The sequence below is a fragment of the Poecilia reticulata genome, linkage group LG7 (genome assembly GCF_000633615.1).
Source record: "Poecilia reticulata strain Guanapo linkage group LG7, Guppy_female_1.0+MT, whole genome shotgun sequence".
Taxonomy (NCBI): Eukaryota; Metazoa; Chordata; class Actinopteri; order Cyprinodontiformes; family Poeciliidae; genus Poecilia; species Poecilia reticulata.
In genome coordinates, this window is record NC_024337.1 from 29,555,724 (window position 1) to 29,566,048 (window position 10,325).

A 10,325-nucleotide genomic window follows, 5' to 3' on the forward strand; every position below is an offset into this window, starting at 1 on the left:
ACTCAATTTTGTGTCTAATTGTGTCACTAATATGCAAATTGTTTTAATGTTCTGAAAACTAGAGTGTAACAAATATGCAAAAAAAGTGGAATCACAAAGGGGACAAATACTTTTTCACACCACTCTAAGTCCTTACAGTCTTTCTAACTTGTGCTCTCATAAATCTACAGATCACACAAAGTCACAGAACCTTTCTCAAACCAAAAAGCTGGAAAAAGCTCTGCTGTGAATTTTGCTTTGAATGTATGAATCAAGCTCCGCTCCTCTGATGATATACTGTAGTAACTTAGAGTTCCTCCCTCCCAGTCAAGAAACACACCTATTTTGTTGCATGTAGAAACTTTGATTTCTTTTTTTGTGTTTTTATGCATGGCTTTGTATCCAGTCTTGGAGCAGAGCAGACTCCAGGACTTGTCATTGGTTCCCAGACCACTATCACTACTCTGGCCACGACCCAGATCTTTATATGCCACAGCAATTCCCACAATGCCTTCCCATTCCACTTCCCAGTAACAAAGTCGTTGCAGGCCTTCATCACAAAATATTTGGGTCCTCTTGAACATTTTGTCACTTGTATTTCGCATTTCCATTTTCTTGACATCATTATCAGTCATCGCTTTTTTGTTGTTTTCAGTCAGAACAAGTCGTCTGCTTGCTGAGTTCTTATCAAACATAAGATCTGCACCATCTGAAAGTGTTCAAGAAGAAAATAAAGCAAGGTTTGTGAAAATTTAAACATTAACAGTTTCAGAATGTGTATTGTTTTTACCATAGTGCATCCATACATTTAAATACTAAATCTGCTAAATTTAGAGAATTGCATGAGGCATTAAGTATTTTGTTATTTCCTGATATATAAAATCATATTTACATATACTTAATATGATCATTATTGCATTGATCATTTTTAAGCCGTTCTAACCTTCATTTTCAGATAAACATGTTTCATCTTGTAATAAAAATGTAAAAGTGTTAAGGGGAAAAAAACAGCTTACATTTACTCCAACCAGGTTTTAGTCGACATTTTCCTTCATAGTCAAAGCTGTGCAGAGTAAGACGAGAAAGATTCATTTTATTATTGAAAAAAATCAAGACTTTCAATAATATTCCATTCTTATTTTTTCTAGTTATGAAACCTCATTATCTTATTTACCACTCGATGTGTATATTAAGTTTAATTCACCAGTTCTTGAACAATAACATGTATTTACATATTCAGCAAAGGCTAGCAATACAAGTAAAAGTGAGATCCCTCAGAAATACCTGATTGCTGTTAAAAAGCCTCCACTCAGACATGGTGTATCATATATTAGATTAAGCTATTTTTCTACAAATGTAATAATAGTATTGTCTGATTTATTTACTCACTTCACTTCCTCAAGTTTCTTATCTGGATTCTCAACTATTGCATTGAGAGCCCTCATCCCTTGGTCTCCAGGGTGATTGTAACTCAGGTCCAAGTGTTTAAGAAATGAGCTTTTATTGAGTGCAATGGCTTTAGCCAGAGAAATGCAGCCTTCCTCTGTCACCTGACATCCTGCCAACCTGCACAAAGACACAATTTTGGATTAGAAACAGAGCTCACCAAAATTTGATGGTGATACAAAAGTTCAGTATTTTATATTATTTATATATATATAGATTTATTCCAAAAATAGAAGTCATTTATTGAAATTGTTATGGTTATGGTCTACAAATAATGAGAGCCCAAAATACAGTGTCTCAAAACATTAGAATGTTGCATCTTATTTTTTTATAATTGCTGGGTTTCAGATGACGTAGCACTGACGTCACACAATGCAGATGGAGGGTAGAAAGTAAAAGCAGTCCATTTATTTATGTTGATCCAGCATCAAAATGTCTAAAGTCTGCATCCTGTATGGTTGGTCCAACCATTCTAATAGAGAAAAAGATAAACGTTATTTTGGTGTTTCGAAGGTAGTTGGTCACAAGGGAGTTAATTTTTAAAAAACTTACCAAAAAAAAGGAGAAAAGTGGATCAACGATATACAGCTAAAAACAGGAGGTGTGGAAACTAACAATGACAGAATTTGCAGCAACCACCTTCTAACAAGTAGAGAAACAGCAGGCACCAATCATGACACCGCACGTACAGTGGCACTTACGGTGGCAGGTGTCATGGCTGCCACTGTTTTCGGGGCTAGCTGTCAGTGTTGCCACTGGCTTTGGATGACATTGGTACCTTCCAAGGGCTGCCGTGACCTCATACTGGCACCTCCCACGCCTCAAGGACTGCTCTCGCCTATTGTCACTGAGAAGATTTAGGGAGGTCATCTTAGAGCGGTCGACCGCTCCACTCAGCATTATACCTTTGGCAGGCACAATGACGTATTTGCGCATTTAATCTTTTATAACACGCTATTTTGTTACTAGAAACCTTATACAAACATCTGCATTTATAAACAATTGTATTTTTAAAGTATTTTTTAATTGTACTATACATTGTTCAGCATATTTAAATATGCTTAGTGGGGAAAACAATAGAATAGGAACAGAATATTCTTTGGCGACAGCTTCTGTGTCAGATTTAATATGAATGTATTTATAATTCAAGAAAACACTGGTGGATCTGGCACAAAGTATTGCATTTCCTCTTAAGTGTTGTGTTTCCTCAAAAAAGCAAATGCACCCTGGTCTATTTTGGATACAGTCTCAAATTTCAGTTTAAAATTTCTAATTAAGAGCCTCAGTGAAAACATGTTGACAGCTGCTGTAAGGTGCCACTTGTGCCACGGGCTTCCGGGTAAGGTGCCACTTGTGCCACCTTACTCAGTGCTAAGGTGGCCACTTACTTCTATTTGTTTGAACTAAAGTTATTCATATGCTACATTCTATCTGATACAGGTAGAATGAGGTTTCACTCATGGCCACGGGCTGCTGTGCCACCTTTCCCAATGCTGCCTTACCACCGGGTAAGGTGGCACAAGTGACACCAGCCATCTTGCCTGGTGGTAAGGTGCCACTTGTGCCACCTTTAGGTGGCACAAGTGGCACCTTACCACAAGTGGCCATGGGTGCCAGGGGCTGCTGTGACATTTCTATCTGTTTCAGAGAGAATGAAGCATATGAATAACTTTAGTTCAAACAAATAGAAATAAAATATATCTTAATTAAAACATAATTCTCATTATCCGACTTAGCAGAGAAAGACAACACCTGCACTGAATGCATGTCAGATGGGACCTCTTCTGCAACAGCTGATAATAGCTACCACTAGGTGCCACTACAACTGACACTAGGTGGCCATGGAATGTCAGTGCTGACAAGCTCTTGTCAGTTCCAGACTATAATTATTACCATACAATTACCTTAATATTATGCTATTGATTATTAAACCGGGTAAGTTTACTAATATTGACTTATTAGTTAATATTAGTGACAGTGGCAACATGAGATATTGACAATTCCATAGTGACATTATGTTCACCATGGTTCCATGACAGTGCACAGGATGCCATAAGTTCCCAAGAAAGTAATAAACCAGGTAGCCACTATAACTTTCAGAGTTTTTTTCTAAGATAATGCAAAGTTTTTGGAAAACATGTTATCATAATTTTCCAAAAATGCCTGTTAACCAGTTTTAAAGAGTTATTACATATTACAGTGATCCCTTGTTTTTTGCGGGGGTTGCATTCCTAAAATAACTCGCGATAAGTGAAATGTGCTAAGTAGTTACCTTTGTTTTACAACTATTAAACAGCATAATTAAATACTCTACATTGAAACCAAAGAATAAAAACTTGTTTTTAGGTCAGCGGATGTGCGTGTTCATCAATCACAGCATTAATGTCATCCGGAGTCATGTAATGGGGTATATGCCACGGACTTCCGTTTTACCACTTCCGCATTTTTTTGCCACATAGAATGGTTCCAGTGCACAGGCAACAGTATGTAAACAGTGGCTCCTCAGTCGCTGCAGGACTATTAACGATGCTTATATACTTATTCAAACATCCTGAAATGCTCTAACAACAAAGGATTTAAGCTGGATGTGTCAAAACTTCACAATAACTTCAAAGGTAAGTTAATAAATCGTTTGTATTCACCATAATGCCTCATATGTCTGACGTAGCTAACAGGGACAAGCTTAGAAAGGTGCTATGTAAATGTTAAGTGTTTTGATTATCTGTGCAGTGTGCAATCTACATATCTATGCTTTATAGATAAAGATATACATCTATATAAACATATATAGATCTGTCTATATTGTGTCAAAGCTATCAGTCGAAGCTGAAGTTAGCTTCCGAATGTAGCATCTAATTCGGAAAATAGCTAAAGGGCGATTACTATTAAGTTTTCACTATCTTGAGCTTTTTTAATGTGTTGCATTTTAAAAACTACAACACCTAGACATTTCAAACTTAGCTATATTATTCTGTACTAACAGCAGAATAAATAAAACATTTGTGAAACCTTCTGAGTTCAGTTTGATGGCTTCCTGGAGGGAGAGATTGACTGAGCTAATGTTGCCAACAACTTTTCTCCTGCTATTAACTTTTTTGCTTTTCTTTATATAGAAAGTATTTCTATCAGTTGCTCTGTTTCCATTTTGCTCTATTTTTACCTTAATGCTTACCTGGTCAGTTGAGGTGGAAATGTACATCCTCTTGATTACTGACAAATGTCAGAACCACATGGACTGAGCTGGTTACATCAGATCAATCTGAATCTTTATTTCTCATTAAAACGACTTCTTGTAATTTTAAGACAATGTTATAAAATTTCATCTTTATTCTGCTGTAACGATGACTGCATTCTTGTAATTAAAAATTCTTGTTTCCTGACTGTAATGCTCCTTTTTACAACTCACAGAACAGATGATTGAAATAAAGGCGTTGTAGTTCCACATCGCTTAGGATTTGTTGCTGCACGTTTGCGCAGTGTGAAGGAAAGAGGAGACCAGCTGCACAGGCAGGCTGAGAAATGAGAAGCAGGTGATCGGTATCGGCAACAAGAGACCGTGATCACCGATTATACACTTTTTCATGGAAATCGGCCGATTATGATTGGCGCCCGATCGATCGGCATACCTCTAATATGCATAGTAATTGATTTGTCAATATTTATTAGCCATTGTATGCAAATACTTTAAACAGCAATAACATATACTTTAAGTTTTCAATAGCCAAGAACTAAAATGTTTGTGTATTATAAAATACCTCTCTGAAATCATTTGAAGTCTTCTGTAAAATCCATGTTTAGTCAACGTGTGAATTTCCTACATCAGGATCAAATAACATATTGTTCCTCCATGAGAAATTATATTTCACTACGTTTTAAAATTTTTTTTCAAACTTTATTAATTTCTACGATATACGTTTTACACAACTACTACGTATTTCCATCTTGGCCAAAGCCCTATCTGGCAACCCAACGGGGTTCAACAGGTTCCACTGTAATAGTGACACTTAGTGGTAGATTCAATTACTTTGGCCATCTTCCTTCAATTAAATTAAGACAAAAATATTCAAGTTGTTAAACGGATAATTAACCAATGCAATTACCATTGAAAAAAAAATTATTAACAGGCAATATAAGTAACACGTTTTACAAAAACTGGCATTGCCATTCCCCAAAACATCGATGGGCACCAGTTGTGACCGCTCTGAAACACTCTAGACTAGCGGTACTCAACGTGGGCGGTACCGCCCCCCAGGGGGCGTTCAGAGGACGGGAGGGGGCGCTGGCGGACATTTTTACAAAAGGGGGGCGCTGGGATGCCTTTGGAGGGCGTTTGGTCGAAGTTTACACCTTAAATGCACAACAATGCCAGTTTAGACTTTGAGCAACTTGGTAAAACTGTATTGTGTAACATTAAAACATGCCTGGCTGCAACTGTATTGATGGCAGCTTTTCTATTCAGTGTTTGTTAGCTTCTGTTAGCTTCTTGGCGCAGCTCCGTTCTGCTACTGGTAGCTAAAATCAGATACCCTCACTGTGTATCCCTCCGAAAAATTAACCCATTTAAATAAAGAAATCCCTCCATGGGTGATACCACGATAGAAAGTGTTCATTTAGTGCTGTAAGTGGTCCGGTATGAAACGGGGGTGATGGAACAACACAGCACTTTTAAATTTCAATAATCAGAATGCAGAAATTGTTTCCGTTGTTTTAAAAGGTTTATGTCAGTCTGCCTTTTCCCCGTCGATACGCTTCCCGACCGCCCTGCACCTTAGGGGCTTAAAAAAAAAAAATTAAAAAAAGACTGAAACAGGAGAAGCGAGACATAAAACTGAGCGACAAACTAGATGTAAATCATGGCATAAAAACATAGAATCCGACGCTGAACAGTGGAAAAATAACACATGATGTGAAACACATGACGATTAGGCGACGCAGTAGGTGAAGAGTGAATATTACTGATAGTGAGCATCAATAAATGATAAAATAAATCTAGCAACATGAAAGAATCTAAAGTGGACATAGCAATAAACCGAGAGGATAAAACTAATCAAAGGAAACTAAATGGAAATGAATGAAGAACAAAATGCAAGAATAAACTAAGAAACTAAAGTAAATACAGAGGAATAAACTAGTATGGCAAGACCTTTCGAGCAATACTTAATACAKAGGACTGTATGGCAAGAATAAACAGACACTATTTCCAGATAAAAGGTAAAATAATATTGTTGAAATGCCATGGGTTTGTTGAGACCACATCTAGTACTGAGAATAAATACATCTTACAGACCATAACAGTAAAGAACTGATCACTTATTTATGTTTTTAATTAGATTTGATATATTTCAGTATTATTTTTCATGTCAGTGTTAATGTCATGGTGGTGTTCAGTGACTCCATGACACATTGAATTTGACTCATTAGTATTTGATTAAGAACCAGATTTGTTCTTTGTAATTTCTGTCCAGTAAAACTATTAATCTATAAATCAATAGATTGATTAAATCAATCAAATGAAACTAAATGGGAATTTAGGTCTATTATATTAAGATATAATCCATGTTTCTGTCTCATATTTGTATGGCATTAAAAGGACCTGGAACTTTTGTTTTTCCACTGAAAGCTCTGGTTTGCACAATACTGTAAATGCCATGTGGGTGAAGTTTTATGGATGATACTCTGATGTCCCATTCTCCTGAAGGCAGCACAGAGCTGCACCAACATAAACTGACAAACACTGAAGAAAAGAAGAGCTATGATTTAATGTAGTTTACAGTTCTATCCATGTTTTAATGTTGCAGAGTTCAGTTGTTTTGCAAATAGTTCAAAGTTTAAACTGGCATGTTGAACATCTTTTATCTGGTCATTTAGTACAAGATTTAACAACTAGAAAATGGCAAAGAACAAGAATATTTTTCCACTGGCTGCTGTTAGGCCTACCAATTTTAACTTGAATGTTCATTGCATTTTTTGTAGACACCTGTGAAAATAATTTCTATTTCCATGACTTTTTTGATCTCTGGGAAATTATTTTTGATGATAAATACAGAAACAAGCATAAAAATCAAAACATCTACAATAGGGATAGTAATATTAATAATAAAATAATGGTCAGTGCAAAGTAGCCTGCAAATTTTTTGGTGGGGGGCGGTGAGGGACCTGGATATGGGCTAGGGGGGCGCTGGCCCAAAAAAGGTTGAGAAACACTGTTCTAGTCACCTAACGGCAGCTCTAGCGTAAGCCAGACTCAGCTATTGCAAAAGATGCCGAAACCAATGGCATCCCTGATACCCGTTGTATATTCACCTGGATTATTCAGATGAACTTTAGTGAATAAATAGGATGAACGAATCATACATAATAATATACGAAAAAGTATAGGAACTCAGCTTATATAGGTCTTTCTGCGAAAAAATACAAAGAAAAATTTTGTTTTTCTTCGTCTGTCTTCAAGTTGTTCTTCTACTAATTATAAAGCATCATGGGATATGTAGGCCATTTGCCGAAGCCAGTGACAACCCTGACAGCTAGCCCCGAAAACAGTGGCACTTGTGACGCCTAATGGCATGTGTCAGCGGAAGTGCCAGTATGAAGTGCCGAAGTCAGTGGCAACACTGACAGCTAGTTCCGAAAACAGTGGCGCCGAAAACAGGTGCAGGTGCCACTGGAAGTGCCACGGTAGGTGCGGTGTCGCAATTTGAGCTTGGCCCTGCTGAACAGGTAATGATTGCATAATTTAAAATGTATTTTCAGATATTTTATTGGACAGTTGTTTAGAAAGACAAGCATTCATATCTGAGGTAAGATATTGTCATGATATGAGGGAAGACAGGAGAAGCAATCGTCGGTTGGAAAGCCGTACTTTATTTAGCTAGAGCACGAGGTAACAACATGAACAGCTTCTTATTTGAACTCCTTTTCCGGTATATCTTTCTAGTGCTCCCCCCAGTGGTCAGGAAACCAAACTACCGTTACACTAGATATACAATATAAACTAATCTCACAACAGATATATTATTTTTATGTCCTAGCGTGGTTGTCCTCAAAGTGCTAACGCTGTTAGCAGCTAATTCAGTGCCGAGTCCCGGACACGGACAGAAAATATATTTATTCAGTAGGACTTTCATGCCAAAAATCCATCTTAAATACCTTACTGTGGGGGAATAACATGCTTCGTGTCGGGCCACGAACCAAATTCATGGCCAGACAAGAACATGAGGTTTCTGTAGATCGCGGAGGATGATTGATCTACATTGAACCGGAATCCAGCGTCCTACAACAACTCAACATTAACATGAACTGCAGCATGACTTACAGAATCCAAATTAATTTACCAGGAGATTCAAGCTCATAAAATAACATGGGTTAGTTCGTTGTTAGCGATAGCATAATTACTTAAAATAGCACAACTCACTACTCACCCGCCAGAAACAAGTTGCCAGTCATTTAATGCTTCTTTCGATCCTATATGCTTGACCCAACTTGAAACTAAATGATTGTATTCTCCAGGCTTTTTAAAACTTTTTTCCGTTTTAAAATTTCTCGACGACTGTTCCAACCTATTTAGGGCATTTGTCATAAGTGGTGGGTGGAAGTGGTGAGGAGATCACGCCGAGACCCAGGTAAGATGATGAAAATGAATAATTTAATGGTTATAGTGCTCGGAGCAGTCCAGGAAAACAGGCAGCACGGCAGACAGATAAGTACACAGCTAATTGCCGGTAGCACTGAAATAAAGACTGACAACTGGAGCTGACGCCGTCACAGTACTTAACCAGTTCTACTGGGACGACGGACGGACAGCATACGCTCGACTATAGACAGCAATAGACAAGGATCCGATGAAGAACACAGACAACAGGTGAGACTAAATACACATGGGGTAATCAAGGGAACGAGACACACCTGGGAGACAATCAACGGGGAAGACGCAGAGACAGGACTCACAGGATCACAAAGAAAAACTCAAAAATAAACACACAGAAACACAGATCATGACAGCATTAGCTACTCGTGATCAATTTTGCTTTGTTTTGAACCAGAGAAATCCCCCTCCAGACCTCCACCTGAATTTCTCGCGTCATCCGGGTCACGTGTCTGAAACCCAGCAATAACTCCATTAATTATTTCCTTATACACTGCTTCCAACATGACATTGTATAATCTTTGAATATAATTTTGTGTAAAACTCAATTATGGTTTAAATGGTAAATAGATTGTAATTGTGTAGGACTTTATCAAGCCCATTGGACCCCAAATTGTTTCATTTCACATTTGGTCATTCACCCTTTCACGCACACATTCCACACTGATGGTGGCGAGTTACTACATTGTAGCCAGAGCCTCCCTGACACAGTCGAACAGAGGAGAAGCTGCCATGCACCAGGGCCACTGGTCCTTCTGACCGTCACCAGTAGCAAAGTCAGCTGAAGTGTCTTAACTACAACTCAATGGTGTTCAAACTGGAAACCTACCTGTTCCAGGATAAACTCTGACCTCCTGACCCACCATCACCCTTTAGGAAAGACTTTTAAATTATTTTATTTATACATAGGCTGCTCATCTCTTAACTTATCAATCTCAGTACTATTTTTATAGGACTGTTGTATTACAGTATATTGACACTTGATACTAACAAGAATTGTGAACATATAAAATGGCCTTAAATCTCAAGACAAACCAGTTTATAAACTCAAAATAGTGGCTAATTAAAACACTGGTTGATATATTGCTTTAATTAATAACTCTGAAAAACCTACTTGAGAGTCTCGAGTTTACAGTTTCTATGTTTCAGCCCATCAGCAAGTTGCATCACTCCAGCATCCATCAAATCATTATGACTCAGGTCCAACACTGTGAGATTTGAGGATGGTTTGGTTAGCACTGATGATGTCAGACCATTG

General features: G+C 37.8%; 1 protein-coding gene across 1 annotated transcript in view; it reads right to left on the reverse strand.

Annotated features, from left to right (window-relative positions):
• Window positions 1–164: 164 nt before the first annotated feature.
• The window catches only part of LOC103468038 (protein NLRC3-like), a 32,812-nt gene continuing 22,651 nt past the window's right edge, over window positions 165–10,325 (reverse strand). Inside the window, 4 exon segments of the mRNA XM_017305673.1 lie at window positions 165–688; window positions 996–1,042; window positions 1,369–1,545; window positions 10,182–10,325. Of these exon segments, the coding sequence (XP_017161162.1) occupies window positions 165–688; window positions 996–1,042; window positions 1,369–1,545; window positions 10,182–10,325 (892 nt within the window).